Raw genomic sequence first — 18,087 nt, forward strand, 5'->3', positions numbered from 1 at the left:
TCCAGACCTGCGCGCCTTGGGGAAGGGGCCAGGGCATGCTCTGAGAGGTGACAGGTAAGCGGAACCCTCCTGGAGCAAGAGGAGACAGCCCCTGATGCCCCCCAGCAGGACAGCAGGACAGAGGCCCTGAGCTGGGACCACACTTGGTCCGTTCCAAGATCCAGGTCATCCTGAGCCATCCACTGCCCTGCTGGGGGGCCCTGAGTGGGGGTTCATGGGGCACCCTTGGCTCGTGGCCACAGCTGCTGTCAGCACGGCCAGCAGCATGCTGCCGCCATGGCCTCATCTCTGCCTGGGCTCGTTTGGTGCCATGGTGGTCTGGGGTGGGTACTCGGCACAGCAGAAGGGCAGGGTACAGACCAAGAGGACCCCAAAAACCTCAGCAGGCCAGTGTGAGGACCACAGGAGAGCCAGCCGTGGGTCTGCCTCCTCGTGTCCAAACAGCAGGGCCTGACCCCTCCCCACTGCCAGGTGGTAGGCCCCCAAGACCCTACCAATGTCACCCGTGGTGGGAGGGGTGTGCTGGTGCTCACAGAGCCCTGTTAGGGGTGGGGTGCCACCCAGGCGACCCCACCATGAGGACTCAGGACCTTCTTGGTTCTAACTGGAAAGCAGGGGGTCAGTTCCATGCCCCAGCCACGTAGCCTGTGGCTTTAGCTACTCAGGCCTGGGTCCCACGTGCCAGACCAAGAGGGCAGGGACCGCTGGCTCTGGCCCGGCCCTCTACAGAGCTTGAGCTGGGCCCTTCCCCCCCATCTGCAGCAGCCTGGGTCCCCGGGTGTGGTTTCCCTTGGGGCCATGGGTAATGCACCCCCCACCAGGGGCCTCCCTGTCCTTGCCCTGCCCCCCAGCACCTCCACCCGAGGGGCTCTGTCCCACCAACCGGTTATGCCTCTGCCCACCCCTGCTCTCACGCTTGCCCTCCATCCGAGAAGCTCCCCAGCCCACGGGGTTCCCTGGAAGCCCCCCCAGCTGCAGTGGCAGCCTCTCCCACCACAAGGCACCCAGTGTCCCGTGGCCTAGACCCACAGCCCACGTCCAGAAGCAGACCACGTGCGTGCACTCCCTGACAGGTCTGGCCTGGACAAGGGCAGCCTCCCAACTGGGCTGTGGCAGCCCTCCTCCATCTCACGTGACTCGGTTTCCTCTAGGAGTTCTGGGGCGCCTGGCCTTGTTCCCCACCACAGAGATGGGGGCAGAGGGAGGGAGGCCCGCTGAGGCACATGGAGGTCCAGGGAGAACCGGACACAGGACAGGGCCGGGACGGGCTCCACCTGCCAGCATGTGGCCACCCCTGCCCAGCAGAGACCCACGTGGAGTCCTGCCTACGGGAGTCCCCTTGCACAGACGCAGCAAGGGGGCGCGTGGAAACGGCGGCCCTCGGTGCCAGGACAGCAAGGGACAGGCGGCCGCCCCCAGAAGGACAGCCACGTGGACGGGTGCAGAGGTGTGGGAGCTCACGAGCGCAGGCACCTCCTGGGGGTTGACCGAGCCCTGGGGGTTTGGACGCTCTGGGGGAGGGGCCGGGGGGGCTCCCTGTGACACCCGAGCCTCCATCTGACGCCGAGAAACTGGCCCCAGGGCTCTCCTCTCCGGCAGCATCCGTGAAGGCGGGACAGCCGTGTCCAGCCCTGGGGGTCCTTCCACGACAGCCGCTCTCCCCATCAAGACTCCCGTGCCCGCGGGGGGGCCGCCCCAGGGAGGCAGGTGGCTGCCGCCGGGGCCACAGCTGCCCTGGAGCCTTCCTGCTTTCTCAGTGAGGCAGACCCGCGCGCCCTGGGCCTGCCGACCTCCAGTGGTCAATTTTATTAGAAACAACGGTATCAAAATATACAACTCTGGGTCAGGGCCGCCAGGGACTGCAGCTATCTGAAGGGCCGAATGTGCGTGAGCCGCTTCCCGGGTGCAGCTTCCCTCCGCGTCCCCTGGAGAAACGGGGACCTGTGGGGACGGCAGGTCCGGGACGCCAGTCTCAATAACTTAAAGGGCGGGTCCAGCCTCCGGCTCTGGACGCGCATCACAAGTCTTCCCGCGAGGGCTGCCGCGTGGGGTCTCCTTCCGCGACTTCTGCCGGGAAACGAACACAGCTATTGGGGGACCCCCGCACGAAAGCTTTCCACGGGGCCCGGGCAGTGGCTTCGCGGCAGGAGGCCTCTCGAGTGTGGGAGATGAAGACAGGGACTGGCAAGCACCCCCCCAAACCCCATCCTCTGGGGCCCACAGAACCGTGGCCCCTGCTGCAGTGCGCCGGTGGGGAGGGCCCCCCAGGCCATGCTGGGGCAGAGGCGGCATGGGGCCCTGCTCCCCGCTGACATCTGGTGGGTCCAGAGCTGGCTCCGAGGCACCTGGCTGTGCGCTCGCCCTCGCTGCCCGGCTGGGGGCCAGGGAGCTTCTGGGGTCTGTGTCTGGTCTTACTCGTTCAGGAAAACTCTGTCAGCGTCGTTTTGACACTGGCCCTTCCACTCCGTGTTCTTCCACGACGTCTATGGGACGGTCGTGGGCAGAGCCATGTCCCCCAGAACCTGGGGCCATCCTCACCCCTGGAAGCTGTGAACTGGGGGCACTTCACGGACGGTCAAAGTGAGAGGGGGTCACTGGGCTGCGTCCATGTAGGAAGAGGGAGATTCGGACACGGACACACAGACCACGAAAAGGCCACATGGACAGAGGCCTCCAGCAGAGACTGGAAGGACGCAGCCTGGCGGCCGCTGTTACTGCACAGACAGGACGGTCCTGCCCTCCGGGCTCAGTGTGGCCGCGGCCCTTGGGCTCTCAGGAAGCCCACGCAGAGCCTGCCTGCTGACTCCGGGGTCACGGACCCTCCTGCCGGCCCCACCTCCCTTGGGGCGGTCACGGCCAGGGCTCCCACAGGCACGCTTCCCCTCCCGTCTGCCCGGAACCCCAGCCATCGCCCCCCTCGGGCCGCGCGTGCTGGGAGCTCCCGCACGTGCACCGCGCAGCGCCCGCCACTCACCGCCGCCCGGGGCCTGCGTCTGCACACACGCGTCTTCCGTGTCTTCAAAGCCCTCGGGACACACGCACACGAAGCTCCCGGGCGTGTTGTAGCAGTTCTCGTTCTGGCGCGTGCAGGCCTTCTCGGGCCTCGCACACTCGTCTATGTCTGCGAGAGACGCCCCGCACACAGGCCACCGTCACCAGGCGCCCGCGCTCGGGACTCGCTGCTGCCCCACAAGTGCGGCGGTCGGGAAGGGACGCGGAGAGCACGAGGGTCAGGGTCGGGGCCGCGGACGGGGAGGAGCGAATGGGCAGCGCAGGCGGCCGTTAAGGGGGAAGCCCGGCGCGAGCTCACGCCGCGGGGGCAGCCGTGGATTCACCGCCTTTTTCCAGGCGGGTTCCAGCCGGGCCCCGACCGTGGAGGCCTGACGTGCAGCCACGGGGGCCGTGGGGGTGGGAGGTGGGGGGAGGCCCGGGCCCCCGCTGGTGGGCGCACCCGCACCAGGCACAGCTGGGGGCTGCCGGGACAGACGGTCGGTGCCCACCCGCTGCCTCTGCATCACATGCTGGGGGACGGAGTCGCAGGAAGAGCCGGAGCCGGTGCCCCACCCCCACCAGCCCCTCATGGCCCGTCCACACCGTGGCCCCCTGCCACGGTCCATCTTGGTCTGGCACAGACGCAAGGGCGCTGACCTGCACACTGGCCGCTTTCTTTGGTGTAGCCAGGGACGCACTCTTTACAGTGTCCTGGGCCCTTCCCCGTGCAGCCCACACAGGTGGAATCACATTCTAGAAAAAAGCGGAAAGCCGTCGACATCAGCGTCCTGTGACTGGGACCGGAGGCCGCGCAGCATCGGGGTGTCCCTCCTCGACGGGCGGGGGCCCAGGGCGCGTCCTCAACACCGCAGCCCCGTCTCCCAGCAAAGCAACGACGGGCCCCCAGAGCTGTGACCGCACACTGCTGACCATCTTCGCAGAGCAAAACAACTCTTCAAATTCTCTGAATTCTCGGTTTTTCGGCAGCAAGCACCGACCTCGTGGGTGCCGCCTTCCACGTTCCTCAGCAGGCAGAACCACACAGTCGCCCGCCCGCAGGGGCCCGAGCCCAGGCACCTTCGCACGCGAACGAGCCGTTGACGTTCTCGCAGTACTGCTGGTCGCCGCAGGGAGGCGTCTCTGCTGCACACTCGTCCACGTCTGGAACACAGGGGCAGGGCCGTGAGGCTCCCAGGGCCCCCGTGGAGGTCACACGGCTGGTGACCAGACACAACGCACGGCCACGGCCGGCGAGACAGGGAGGGGCCGCGGTGTGGAGGATGTGGGTCTGTGTTTCTCCCGGAGGCCCCTCCTCCCCGGGGGCAGGGGTGATGAGGGACACTTTGTGCCCCCGGGGGCAGGGCCTCCACAAGGGACCGGCAGCGAACGTGAGCACCTCTGCTCCGCGTGGACACGCAGAAGCTCCGGGTCGGTGTCGGACCACCCGCCTCCCCACTCCAGATGGGACACTAAGGACAGGTCTGCCACACCTGACCGGCCTAAGGGCAGCCCACCCGCCGGCACCTGGGCCTCAGGAAGGGTCCCGTGGCTGCAGCCAGGGCCTCCCCAGGGCTGCTGCAGCGCTGGGGGGAAGCCAGAGCTCACGGGCAGGCTGGGGCTCAGAGGCAAGGGTGCGGCAGAAACACACACGCCCACCAGGAGGGCCACGTGGGGACGGTGGGGACGGGGGCCGCCGTGTGTGTGCGAGTCAGGAAGGCGCGTCTCCCTGCCACGGCACAGCGGCTAGACTACGCAGACACTGGGTCTGTGAGAGCCCCCGTATGGCTCTCCAGGCCAAAAGTAGGTCTGTGCCTCTGTTTCCCTGCCTGTGCCTGGGGAAGGGAGAGGGAGGGGGAGAGGGAGGGGGAGGAGAAGAGAGCAGGACGGAGAGCAGGACGCCAGGAAGGGGAGGAACAAGGGAAGAGGGAGGCAGAGAGGAGAGGACGGGGCCGGGGCACCCTGGGGTCCCGCCCAGCCTCACCCACGCAGGCGCCGTCCTCCTGCGCCCAGCCCTCGGCGCACTGGCCGCAGTCCTTGTTGCTGGGGCCGGTGCACGTCTTACACGACCCGTCACAAGCTGGGAAGCAGAGATGGGCACCGGTCATGTGCGGGAATGCCATTTCGGTAAAAACAGAACACAAAGGTCACTTTAGCAAGTAAGAATTTACCTTCGCTAGGATGAAAACAAAAACCAAATACAAACAAGAAAATACCCCAGTAAAGCAAGACTCGTTGGACAACCAGAAAATCTACACTTGTGACCCACAGCGTCCCCGAGCTTGACGAGCCAAACACTCCACATACAGGCCTTCAGGGCCCTTCACGGTCACGTTCTGCTGGACCCCAGGGAAACGGCTTAGGACCCGAGGAAGGCAGCGGCCCAAACCCCGGAGCCCGCGCCTGCCAGGCGGCCCCTAGCCCCGGGGCCCCCGCACAGCACCCGCGTCCGGGGCCAGCTGAGGGCCTGGGCGCTGGGACCAGAGAGGATACGGCCTTCCTGGCGCTCCACTCACGTGCCACACAGACCACCCAAGGGGGCCGCGGACCGACATCGGGAGGCACGGCCAGTGTCCGCCTGGCGGACGGTGGCGGACTCAGTGTGGTCGGTCACAACAGACCCGTCCGACCCCATGGGCCTCGGGGGAGCCCGACCGAGGGGGAGCCTGGCGGCCAGGAGTTCCCACCCGGTGGCCTCAGGGTTGCTGGTTCTCATTTGTGCCGCCGCTCTGCGCTCTTGCGCGGGGCCTGGGCCTCGGCAGCCCACACCGGGCAGGCGGGTCATCCTGTCCAGGTGGCCGCAGGGGAAGAGACAGCCTCTGCTAGGATACCGCGGGCGCCGGGTCACCCAGAAGCAAGGCTTGCATGGGTGGGACGTGACCGCTGGCCCCGCACTGTCCACCTGCCCCGTCCTCCAGGGAACGTGGGGCCAGGGGCCTGGCTCTCCCCTCCCGGGCATGTTCAGAGACAGCAAGTGAGACCGTCCCGGACCTGCTCACGCTGCTGCGGCCTCCCGCGGGGTCCCCAGGGGCCTCCTAGCTCCGGGGGTGCAGGCGAGAGCCAACGGGCCCCCGTCCGTGCCCATAGCTCCGGGAGACAGCCGCTGCGGTGTGCCCCGAGGCCCGCGGGCTGAAGGCCGGCGCAGCCCCCGTACCTGTGCAGACGCTGTGCGTCTCGTTCCTCAGGGAGCTGAAGTAGCCGTCCGTGCAGTCGGAGCACGTGGCGCCCTGGTAGCCGAGGTGGCACTGGCACGACCCGTCCCCCTGCCTGCTGCCGTCCCCGCTGCAGTGTCCGTTCCCGCTGCAGGGCCTCTGGGAGCCACCCTGGCACGCTGGGGGGGAGACATGAACCCACCAGTCCGAGTGTGCCCCCGGAGAGCGTGGCGCCTCGCTCGCCTGACCTCACGACCACGCCTGTTCCGTCCCCCCGTAAACTGCCCTCACTCCCTCTGGCCACACGAGCCAGCCGGCCAGGTCTGGGGGAGCGGACACGCTGGGGTCTGCAGCTGCTTGGGAGCCTCCCCTGGAACATGGGGACAACGGGGACACGGACGCGCAGAGGGTGTCGGTGAGGACGGCCCGCGGCAGCACACGCCGGCCAACAGCAGGAGGGGGCCACGGACCAGGACAGGGTCGGACTCGAGACACGTCTGCTCTGTCCCGCTGGGCACCCAGAGTGACGCGTGATGCCGGACGGCGGCCCGTGACTTCGGTTCACGGCGTGTCTCTTCGTGGAAGAGCCTGGCTCCGCAGGGAGAGGTGACGCGTCGCATCCACGTGACAGACGCCCAAGCCGCGCCCCAGGGCTCCCACAGCCAGGTCTCGGCTGCTCCGTGGGCAGAGCCAGGCGGGGGGCACGAAACCAGAGCTGCCTCCGTGCCCTTGGAGGGCCCCACACAGGCAGGTGGACACCGACCCACAGCGGCCCCAGCGAAGGCCCGCAGGCCCCGGAGCGAGGCGCCCGCACGGCATCAGGCACTCAGGGCTGTCTGGCCCCGGGGAGGAGGTCCCCACGGCATGAGGGGGGCAGTGACCGGGCGTCCTAGGGCTTCGTGGGAGCGGACGGCCCCAGCTCCCAGCCACGGCTCTGCCCCCCTGGGAATCGCGACTCGGACACTGGGAATGACGCAGGACACTCACGACTCCCGACGACAACCTACCGAGGCAGTCTGGCCCGTACGTTCCCGGCGAACAGCAAACCTTCAGCGTTTTCACACAAAACCACTCGAATAAGTCAGGAAAGTCCTTCTTCCTGAGGAATTAAAAACGCGTTCATCAAAGCTCACATGACGGGTTTCTCCAAAACAAAACACGATTCTCGACATTCGCTCTGGAGCGTCGCGGCGTTAGGGACAGTGGTCTGGGGGTGACCAGACGTCCCCGTCCCCACCTCGCTGCCTGCACCACGTTACGGTAAGAAGAGACGGCGACCCCCAGGCAAGAAGGAAGACAAGCCCGTGCCGACGCTTGTAAGTCCGAAGGTATTTCAAACTTACAAACTGAGAAGTCAGAGGTCACGAGAGCGTCAGTGAACGCGCGGGGGAAGCCACTGGGGCTGGAGCTGTGGCATGGGAGGAGGCGGGGGGGGGCAGGGGTGTGTGTCTGGGGTGTGGGGTGCAGGGCTGGGTGGGGGATGGTGGCCACAGGGGTGTGGGGACGGGAGGGGACAACAGGGTGGGGGGGGGCGCGGGGAGACAGGGTTGTGGGGGAGGGGGTGGGGGATGCGGGGCTGGGGTGGGGGGACAGCGTGGGGATGGGGGGACGGGGTGGGGCGCGGGGCACTCACAGCCGCAGCCACCAGGCCTCCAGGTGCCCCTCGTGCTCCTCCAGCAGACTGTGGCACTCGAAGTCGCTGCTGCCGCACAGGCCCTCGGTGATCTCCAGCAGGCGGACCTCACTGCAACGAGCCCGCCGCACAGCAAGGGGACCAGGGAAGCCCGGGCAGTCAGCGGCTGACCCACGGGGACGCCCTAAGGCCCGCTTGTGCCAGGCAGGAATGCTGGTGGCACTTTGGTGGGGAACACGTCCACGGGGGACAAGTGCGGTCGGTACCACGGGGAGAACTAAACTCAGAGGTCAGTGGTCCGGGTGGCAGGGGAGACCCTGACGCGGGGTGCAAGGGGGCCAGGACAGACTGGACCGGCAGGGGAAGCCGGTCACACGTTCTGTGGTGGGACTCTGCTCCCGCGTGCACCATGGAAAGACCACCCTGTCTGCCCCCTGGAAAGTGGACATGGGGACAAGTGTGGGAGCACAAGGCCAGTTAGGGGCCAGCGCCAAGGTGACCGCACAGGGACCTTCCGTGTGTCTGTCGTCGAAGCGGGTGACAGCATTCGCGGGGACATGCCCAGCGCCACGGCCAGGCGGCCAGAGCAGGGCACCCACCTGGATTCGTACTTGGACAGCGACTTCTCCTCCCAAGCCGTGTTCCCGCCTCCAAAGTTCTTCTTCGCGGTGTCCACCATTCCCTGAGGAGAGCGCGCGGGCACAGCACTCAGTGCTGCTGCCCCGACCCACATCTGTCGAGGGAGCAACCCTAGTCCCCCATGGGGGTGACCCCATTCGTTGACAAGTAACCCCAGGTCCATCACCAGGGTGACATGGAGTCCATTCCTGGAGTGACACTGGTTCTTCGCAGGGCAAGCCTGGCTCCGTGACCCCAGTCCCCGGTGGGGTGACCCCGTCCATCGCGGGGCGACCCTGGCTATGTAACCCCAGTCCCTAGTGGGGTGACCCCGTCCATCACGGGGCGACCCTGGCTCCGTGATTCCGGTCACTGGTGGGGTGACTCCGTCCATCATGGAGTGACCCTGGCTATGTGACCCTGGTCCCTGGTGGCGTGACCCTGTCCATCGCTGGGCGACCCTGGCTCCGTGACCCCGGTCACTGGTGGGGTGACTCCGTCCATCATGGAGCGACCCTGGCTATGTGACCCCGGTCCCTGGTGGCGTGACCCTGTCCATCACGAGGTGACGCTGACTCTGTGACCTCAGTCCCTGGTGGGGTGACCCCAGCCATCACGGGGCAACCCTGGCTCCGTGACCCCGGTGTCTGGTAGGGTGACCCCGTCCATCGTGGGGCGACCCTGGCTATGTAACCCCGGTCACTAGTGGGGTGACCCCGTCCATCATGGGGCGACCCTGCCTCCGTGACCCCGGTGTCTGGTGGGGTGACCCCGTCCATCGCGGGGCGACCCTGGCTCCGTGACCCCGGTCACTGGTGGGGTGACTCCGTCCATCATGGAGCGACCCTGGCTATGTGACCCCGGTCCCTGGTGGCGTGACCCTGTCCATCGCGGGGCGACCCTGGCTACATGACCCTGGTCCCTGGTGGAGTAACCCCGTCCATCACGAGGTGACCCTGGCTCTGTGACCTCGGTCCCTGGTGGGGTGACCCCGTCCATCGCGGGGCGACTCTGGCTATGTGATCCCGGTCCCTGTTGGGGTGACCCCGTCCATCGCGCGGCGACTCTGGCTCCGTGGCCCCGGTGTCTGGTGGGGTGACCCCGGGTTCCTGACTCCCGTCCCCGGCAGGCTTACCCTGGGTCGAGCCCGGCCCGTCGCGGAGCGCCCCCAGCCGCGCCGCCCCCCAGGCCGGCCCCTGCGCCCGCGGACCCCAGGGGCGAGCGGCCCACCTGGTTGAACTTGTCCACCAGCTCCCGGCAGCGCTTGCAGGGCGTCGCCTTCTTGGCGGCCTCAGCAGGCGGCGGCGGCAGCAGCAGCAGCAGCAGCCCCAGCGCGGCCGGGGCCGGCGAGCGCATGGCGGGCCGAGGCGGGCAGCGTCGCGCAGGACGCGGCCGCGCGGGCAGACCCCAGGTCCAGCGGGAACCGGTCGAGCGCTCGGCCTCCGCGGCCGCCCCCAGCTCCGCGGTGCCGGCCGTTCCCGGGGCTACTTGACGGCGCCGGGCGGCGCCCCGCCCACCGACAGCCCTCGCACCGCTATTGGCCCCTGGGACCCAGGCCGTCCCCATGTGGCCCAATCCGGGCTCGCCACGAGCAGCGGCCAATAGGAAGGCCCCGGGTCAGCGTCCGCCGGGAGGGGGCGCGGACGGGGGCGTGGAGGTCCGAGCCCGCCGCTCGCGCGCTCCGCCCACGGCGGCCATCTTTACTCCGGGCAGAGCGAGCGTCCGCCGCGGCGGCGACCAGGCTTTGGGGGCCATGTTAGGTTTGGGCGAGGGCCTCGCGTCCGTCCCCAGCTTCCGCCAGCCGGCTTCCGGCCGCGAGCCGTCCTGGGGGCCGTGCTTCGAGGGACCACGCGGCGGGCAGGCCAGGTCAGCGCGCGCTCCCGCGGCAGGGGCTGTCGGGGCTGGTGGCAGGCGACGGCGCGATCCGGACTGTCGGGGAGCCGGGCTCGGAGAGGGGAGAGCCGCGGCCTGCGTGGGCCGTGGACGTCGCTGGTCCGGAGCTGCCGCTCGTGTGCCCCGCCCGGGGCTGTCCCCCTGCGGTACGGCCCTTCGCCCGCGAGCCGGCCGGACAGGAGGGCGCCCGCCGGTCCCTCCTCCGCCGAGAGCCGGGCCGAGCGCGCCTGCGGCGTCCGGGCCCCTCTCCGGCCCCGCGCGGCGCGCACCTGCCGTCCCGGGCGCTCCGCTCGCCCTCGGCTTCTGCCTTCGGTCCCCGGCGGCAGAGGGACACCGCGCTGGCCACGGCCGGCGGCGCGGGGGGTGCGGGGGGCGCCGGTTCTCAGCGGACCTGCGGCAGCGCGTGTCCGGCGGCAGCGGGGGGCCGGGCGTGCAGGGCCCGCGTCCAGGGGCCTCGGGTGTTTGTGGTGACAGCGGGGCGGCTGTGCGACCGGGGAAGGGCCGGCGGGTTCTGCCGGGGTTCGTGGAGCGTGTCCCGTGCGCCGGCCCCGCCGTGGGACCCGTGCGCCGGCTCCGCGGGCAGCGGCCGCCGCGCTGACCAGCGGCTCCTGCCCGGAGCGGGGAGACGGGAGAAGTGCCCCCCTCAAGCTGCTTACGCTCCAGGAGGAGGGGGGACACCCGGGCGACACCTGTGTCCGTCGGGTGTCGCGGCTGTTTCGGGGATTCTTGTCAGAGACGCCTCTTTCCGCCCCGCGTCCCCTCACCGCCTCCTGAGGCCGGACTCCTGCTCCTCCGCGCAGGTTTTCCTTCCCTCTTGGATCCCCCAGCCGCCTCTCTGGGGGCCACGGACTCCGCCCATCGCCCTCGGGTCAGAAGGCGGCGAGCACCCGGACTCTCTCCTTCGGCTCCCCGCCCTTCTGGTGTTGACCAAATAAAATCAAGCCTGTTTAAAGAGAAGCCAGAAACTTGATCATGAAGGGGCGCCTGGGGGGCTCAGCGGGTGAGGCCTCTGCCTGCGGCTGGGGTCATGATCTCCCGGTCCTGGGATCGAGCCCCGCGTGGGGCTCTCTGCTTGGCGGGGAGCCCGCTTCCCCCTCTCTCTCTGCTGCCTCTCTGCCTGCTTCTGGTCTCTCTGTCAGATAAATAAAATCTTAAAAAAGAAAGAGACAGAGAGGGGAGGGGGCCAGAAACTTGAAGAAGAGCTTGCCACCTTCCCTCCTGAAAGTTGAAAACTATCTCACCCCCCCCCCCCCCCCCCCCCCGCCCCCGGCGTCACCACTGCACACACATCTGTCTGAACCCCACAAGGATACGTTCCTGTTTTTGCCACCTACGTATTGGCGTTCAGGACCAGTCTGAGGCCATGCCCAGGTGCCACATGGCTCCCAGGGTGAGGGCAGGTGCAGCCTGGCAGGTGGCCAAAGCTCCCCTCTAGGCTGGCCCTACTGGCTGCCCTGAACTCTGGGTCGCACCTCCTGCCCTCCTGCGGCTGCCCCTGCGCCGTCCTCCAGACCCGTCCCTCCCACCCCACAGCCTCCTGTCCCTGGTCTCTCTGCCCCGGCCACAGGGTCCTACTCTCCTGCCAGACAGGAGACTCTCAAGGGCGCGGGCTGGGCCCTCCAGAGCCTGGGCCAGCCCGGGGCCCGGCTGCACCGAGGACCCGCTCAGTTCTGCAAAGAAAGCCTTGGGTCCTGGAAAGCTCCTCCCACAGCTCAGCGTGAGGGAGCCGCGTAAGCTGGGAGAGGCACTCAAGCGTGATTTTTCTTTGAACTTTCTCTTTTGACGTGTTTCGATTCACCGAGCTTACAACAGTGGTTTAAAGACTTCGCACACGCCCTCCGCTCAGCTCCCCCAGGTGTTAACTCGGGGGACTTTGGAGACCCTGGAACCTGTGTTTCCGTCTTCTCCCAGGCAGGCTCCCGGAGCGGCGCGGCTGAGCACGGCTGGGGAGGAGCACCATGGCTGGGAGGAGGGCGTGGGGTGCGGGCAGGCAGCGCCGGCTGCTGGGGCTGCTGCTGGCTGTGGCCGCCACCCACCTCCTCACCTGCCCCTACGCCAAAGTGGAAGAGAGCTTCAACCTGCAGGCCACGCACGACCTGCTTTACCACCGGCTGGACGTGGACAAGGTGAGCCCTGCGTCCCAGGCGCGCAGCCTCCCAGCCGCGGGCGCCCGCTGACCTCCCCGTCCCCCTGCAGTACGACCATCTCGAGTTCCCCGGAGTGGTCCCCAGGACGTTCCTCGGGCCGCTGGCCGTGGCGGTGCTCTCCAGCCCTGTGGTCTACGTGCTGTCCCTGCTGGAAGCGTCTAAGTTTTACTCTCAGCTAGTGGGTAAGGGGTCTCCGGAGGACAGAAGGGAGGGCCTTGGTGGGGTCGAGGGCTTTCCAGGAGCCCTGCAGAGGCTCCCTCCCCGAGGAGTGTCCTTTTGTCAGAAGCTTGGCCATCCTCGGCCACGCGCCACGGCGGTCTGGGGCTCGAGGGCAGCTGCAGCGTGGGCCCTTCTGGGGCATCAGCTAGGACAGCTCACGGAGCGCCTCTGGCTCCTGCTCTTGAGATGGCGACGTGAGGGTACTGGCTCCGACGCTGCAGGCGGGAGCGGCAGGGGTGCGGCGGGCGCGGGACATCGCCCACAGGGCTGCACCCCTGCGAGGCAGCCCTTCGCCGAACGGAGCTTTCCCGTCTGCAGCGGCGGCCTCCTTCCTGCCCCTGGAGGTCGCCGTGGACACCGTGTGCAGAGGGTTCTGGATCTTCTGCGCGCCTGGGTGGACAGCTGTGAAGGGAGACTCAGAACATCTGTGCCCGCCGCCCCACACCCTCACCGTTGAGCCAGACGCCACCACGTTCCCGTTCCGGTGCCTTTTTGCCGGGTCCACACGCAGACGTCCCCTAGGCTCCCCCACAAACGCGCACACACTCTGGGGCTGTCCGTAGACCCCTGGAAATCGTGCCGTCACGTGGCAGCTAGACAGGCTCAGCTTTGTGGGGTCCCAGGAGCCCCAGACAGAGTGACGTGACATCTCCAGGGTGCCGAGCCAGTCACACTGACCTACCCTGCCCGATGGACACACCTACCCTGCCCTATGGCTGTGTCCCCCAGGGCTCGCCTGCCCTGGGCCACGCGGTCACAGCGGAGCTGTGGGGTTGGGGTGCCGGGGTCCGGGCTGTCCGTTCCCCGCGCCCTGTCCATTTTCAGTAGCGGGGTCGACACCCCTTTTTCAAGGTGGCTTTACTGTCATCTGGTCATTAACTTGCCGTCACCGGTAACCTGTCGGGTCCCCTGGGCCCGCGCCTGTCACTGCTGACCACGTGCCTTGCCACGTTTGTTCAGTCAGGGCTGTGCTTGGACTTGGGGTCATCTTCGGACTCTGGACTTTACAAAAGGAAGTGAGGCGGCAGTTTGGAGCCACGGTGGCCACCATGTTCTGCTGGGTGACGGCCACACAGTTCCATCTGATGTTCTACTGCACACGGACGCTCCCCAACGTGCTGGCCCTGCCTGTGGGTAGGTAGCTACTGGGCATGCCGGCCAGGGGCAGGGGCGTCCGTCTGGGCCGCGTCTGCCTGCGGACAGCTGGACCCCACTGGGCATCTCAGAAATGCCCCGGAGCAGGCGGGCCTGTGACGAGGAGCAGGGTCTCGCGCCGGGTGCGGGTGCGGTGTCCAGCAAGAGGCCCAGGTGCACAGACGAGGCTGCCTGGGAGGCTCCCTGGTGCGTGGACAGCGAGCGCTTGGCTGAGAGGAGCTGCCTGCGGGGACACGGGACGGCTGCACTCTGGGAGCCACGAGGAGACCGAGAGTCGGTGGACGGGAGGCTGTGGGCGGCGCGGGTCTGCGCGTCCGACCGTTCTGAGCAGCGGCGGCGCGGGTCTGCGCGTCCGACCGGTCTGAGCAGCCGCGCCTGCGGGATGCGGTGGGAGGGCAGCAGGCGGGGCGCCAGCAGGACACGGTGCGCGCCCGGGAGGGCGGCCGGGCGAGGCTGGTGCTGGGCGTGTGCTGCCGGGGCCCGGAGGAGCTAGGGGGCCGGTTGCGGGGACGCAGGCATCTGGGGTCTGGGTGCCGTCGGGCCCGCGGGAGTGGCCCCAGACTCCGTGGTGGCGCAGGGCCGTGGCTGGAAGCCGCAGCCCTGTGTCAGCACATCTGGGTCTGAGCGACATGCTGTCTTCCCGAGGGTTCCACGGGGCTTTCACAGTGTGGAAGTTGACCGGCCTGCCCTGGCCCCCATGTCTTGCAGTCCTGCTGGCCCTCACGGCCTGGCTGCAGCTGAAGTGGGCCCGCTTCATCCGGCTCTCGGCCTTCGCCATCCTCGTCTTCAGAGCCGAGCTGAGCCTGCTGCTGGGCCTCGCGCTGCTGCTGCTTCTCGGCACCCGGAGGCTGTCCGTGGCGAAGGCCCTGCGCTGTGCCGTGCCGGCCGGACTCCTCTGCTTGGGTGAGTGGGACTCGCCGGAGCCGTTCTCACGGGGCGCGCTGCTCTGCTTGTAGGAAGGTGAAGACAGACTCGGGAGAGCGGGTTTGTACTGAGCCGCGCGATGGAGTCTGGACGCGGCTCCACGGCGGTTCTGCCCGAGCCGCCCCAGGAGGCCCTCACTCCTGCGCGGGGTTCTGTCCCCAGGCTCTCCCCGGTGTCTGGGCCGGGAGGGGTGGCTGGGCCCTGCGCCTGGCCGGCCGGGGTGCGGTGGTCCCAAGGTGCGCGCCGCTCCCCGGGAGGCCTGGTGCGTGGCGTCCATGCCAGTGTGGCTGCCTCGCGGGACGCTGACCCGTGACCGGGAAGCCGGAGCCGCTCGGGTGGCCGGTGCGCTCCTACGGGATCCTCTGTCTCAGCAGGACTGACGGTCGCCGTGGACTCCTATTTTTGGCGCTGTCTCGTGTGGCCGGAGGGAAAGGTGCTCTGGTACAACACGGTCCTGAACAAAAGTTCCAACTGGGGAGTATCCTTCAGGGGTGTGCGTAGGTCAGGCCACGCAGGCGAGGCGGTGGGAGCTGCTTTCCTCCCCGTGGACGCACCGCTTCGCTTTTGGATGCGGAGTTTCTGCCTTAGCGTTTGGGGCCGTCTTGGGACCTCGTCAGGGTTGGTCATGGAATAGTCCAGCATCCGCGCGAGCTCAGAGGAAAGTGTGACGAGTCCCTAGCGCACCCGCCTCGGGACAGGCCATCCTGTGGGCGACAGGGAGGCCGGGGGCAGCGCGGTGCGAGGCCGGGGCTCTGGGAGTGCAGGCAGGAGCCCCTGTCGGCCGTGCCGCCCCGCTCCGCGCGGACAGGAGACTGGCTGGCGTGTGGCCTCCTTAACCCTCCCGCCCGAGACCTCCCCGCTGCTGTGGTATTTCTACTCGGCCCTGCCGCGCGGCCTGGGCTGCAGCCTGCTCTTCGTGCCCCTGGGCGCCGTGGACAGGCGGGCGCTGGCGCTGCTGCTGCCCTCGCTGGGCTTCGTGGCGCTGTACTCACTGCTCCCGCACAAGGAGCTGCGGTTCATCATCTACGCCTTCCCGCTGCTCAACGTGGTGGCCGCCAGGGGCTGTGCCTGCCTGTGAGTCCTCCCTCCCCTGGCCACGCGCTCGCTGGCACACGGGGACGGTGTGCAGCCGGACAGATGTGTCCGAGCGGGGAGGGCAGTGGGCGGGAGGGGCCGGCTTCTGCTCCGTCTGAGGTCCGTCGGGCCTGCGGCCACTCGGCGGTGCGAACTGTCCGGGGCTCGGCCGCCCGGGGGGGGACACTCACGGTGTGGCTATGGGGCAGCCGGGCAGGCTGCGGGTGGGCAGGTGGTCCCCGGGGCCTACTTCTCGGCTCGGGGGGGCTCAGGGGACGCTGTCCCCGTGGAGAGAGTGTTTGTCCGGGCAGGGGATAGGCCAGAAGAAAGGGAAAAGGCAGGGGAGTGGGCTGGGGCTAGGAGGCGGGGGAGTGGGATTACTGAGGGAGGGGCCGGCCCAGCGCAGAGCCAGCGGCCCGTGGAGAGGGTGCCCGGGCCGTAGGCAGGTGGTCCCACGGGGCTGCTGCTGTCGGGAACGGGGCTGCAGGGCTGTGGGGCCGAGGCGGGACGGTCTCTGTGAAACCTACTGTTCTCCCTCCAGGCTGAACAGTTACAGGAAGTCCTGGCTGTATAAGGTGGGGTCCGTCCTTGTGATAGGACACCTCTTGGTGAATGCCACGTACTCGGCCGTGGCCCTGTACGTGTCCCACTTCAACTATCCCGGTGGCGTGGCCATGTGGAAACTGCATGAGTTGGTGTCTCCCAGGACAGGTGGGCGCTCGGGTCTGTGCTGGGGTTTCCCCGGGACAGGTGGGCACGCGGGGCCATGCTTGGGGCCAGCTGCAGCTCCGGCCTGGGACGCAGCTGTCAGTTCTCACGGAGCGTACGCGGTTTTCCGCAGATGTCGTTCTGCACATCGACGTGGCTGCTGCGCAGACAGGTGTGTCCCGGTTTTTGGAGGTCAACAGTGGCTGGAGGTATGTTCCCACTGTGACATGACTGCAGATGAGACGATCCTCCCAGGGGCGGTGCCCGGGCTCCCTGGGGGCACCTGGATGCTGGGAGCCGGCCTGGGGCCTCAGGTGTACAGCCACGCTCTGATCTTGCAGGTACGACAAGAGAGAGGACGTGCGGCCTGGGTCTGGGCACATGCTGACCTACACGCACCTCCTCATGGAGGCCGCCCCTGCGCACCTGGCCCTCTACAGGGACACGCACCGGGTCCTGGCCGGCATCGCAGGCACCACTGGCGTGAGTCTGAACCTGACCACGCTGCCCCCGCTGGACGTGAACCTGCAGACAAAGCTGGTCCTTCTGGAGCGGCTCCGTGGGCCTTCCTGAGCAGGGGCCGCGTTCTTCTGAGGACATCGGAGCTCCGTCAGCGTCCCTGCAGAGGAGATCATACAAGAAACAACAGAACCATGGACGCGCCCTGGACGGAGGCCTGAGGGAAGAGGCCCAGCTCCTCCACGGCTGCCCAAGATCACACGCGGTCCCAGCAACGGGGACCGCAGGCCTTGCCCTGCACTTCGGCTGCTGCCCCTGGGCCTCTTGGAGCACCCGAGAAAGTGCCCCCTTGGAGGGGTATCCTGTGAGTCTTTGTGAAGATGGACGGTGGGAACCGCAGTGCCTGCTGCCCCTCCCCTGCCTGAGCTGCAGGACGAGGCCTTTGCGGGCACAGGCAGGACATTTCCATCCCACACAAAACTGGGGAATTCGAGGAGGAACAAGAATAAAGATTTAGATGTTTCTTTATTAGGCATCTCATGAGAAGTAACACTGCCAGAGACCCCTTCACGTAGGTTGTCTTAAGGGATAACTTTCACATCTTAACGCTTTACTGAGTAAGTATTTACGACGTACCTGGAACGGATCCAGCACCACGAGGCGCTGAGCACAGTGTGCAGAAGTGAGCGTCATCGCACATACGTGCGTGGGCCACGGCCCTCCCCACGCACACACGCCACGTGTCCTCCTACCACGCATGCGCTGGTGCCACACGCTTGTTCTGGGTCTGCGCCCGCCCTCCACGTGAGAGCCCCAACTCCAGCAATTTCCCGGTGTTTGCCTGTTGGCTACACAACTGCAGGTTTGTAGGCAGATCGGGGTCTTCAAAGTCCTTGGAGGAGGCGTCCTGCTTCCGTGTGCTGGTTTTCCTTTTGAAAGGTAGCCGGGTTCCCATCTTTCTGTTAGCATTCGGTCTCGGGACCTGACTGCCCGCCCTCTCCCTCGCTTCCAGAAACTGAGCTGCTCGCAAAGACACACTCAGGGACGGCGCCCGCTCCTGGGCTCCTAGTGTCACTGCTTTCTGGTTCATCCTTTCTTTTTGTGAAGACGAGCAAAC

At 67.7% G+C, this 18,087-nt stretch overlaps 2 protein-coding genes across 3 annotated transcripts; one reads left to right on the top strand and one right to left on the bottom strand.

Annotated features, from left to right (window-relative positions):
• Positions 1 to 1,777: 1,777 nt before the first annotated feature.
• CRELD2 (cysteine rich with EGF like domains 2) lies at positions 1,778 to 9,821 on the bottom strand. Its single transcript, XM_044227873.1, has 10 exons — positions 9,622 to 9,821; positions 8,373 to 8,455; positions 7,774 to 7,884; positions 7,148 to 7,239; positions 6,143 to 6,319; positions 4,973 to 5,068; positions 4,069 to 4,152; positions 3,649 to 3,744; positions 2,975 to 3,121; positions 1,778 to 2,067 (listed from the first exon to the last, which is right to left on the bottom strand). Exons 1-10 carry the CDS (start codon positions 9,745 to 9,747, stop codon positions 2,018 to 2,020), a joined length of 1,062 nt encoding a protein of 353 aa, XP_044083808.1. The 5' UTR covers positions 9,748 to 9,821; the 3' UTR covers positions 1,778 to 2,017.
• Positions 9,822 to 10,739: 918 nt separating this feature from the next.
• On the top strand, positions 10,740 to 17,168 carry ALG12 (ALG12 alpha-1,6-mannosyltransferase). 2 transcript variants are annotated; one of them, XM_044227014.1, is made up of 10 exons: positions 10,740 to 11,284; positions 12,196 to 12,410; positions 12,481 to 12,613; positions 13,611 to 13,784; positions 14,514 to 14,708; positions 15,101 to 15,207; positions 15,580 to 15,803; positions 16,345 to 16,514; positions 16,645 to 16,720; positions 16,853 to 17,168. In XM_044227014.1, exons 2-10 carry the CDS (start codon positions 12,243 to 12,245, stop codon positions 17,082 to 17,084), a joined length of 1,479 nt encoding a protein of 492 aa, XP_044082949.1. In that variant the 5' UTR covers positions 10,740 to 11,284; positions 12,196 to 12,242; the 3' UTR covers positions 17,085 to 17,168. The 2 variants fall into 2 exon arrangements, with proteins under 2 accessions (XP_044082949.1, XP_044082950.1); XM_044227015.1 differs by having other exon boundaries at positions 10,741 to 11,284; positions 15,104 to 15,207.
• Positions 17,169 to 18,087: the final 919 nt, after the last annotated feature.

The sequence above is a fragment of the Neovison vison genome, chromosome 12 (assembly GCF_020171115.1).
Source record: "Neovison vison isolate M4711 chromosome 12, ASM_NN_V1, whole genome shotgun sequence".
Lineage (NCBI taxonomy): Eukaryota > Metazoa > Chordata > Mammalia > Carnivora > Mustelidae > Neogale > Neogale vison.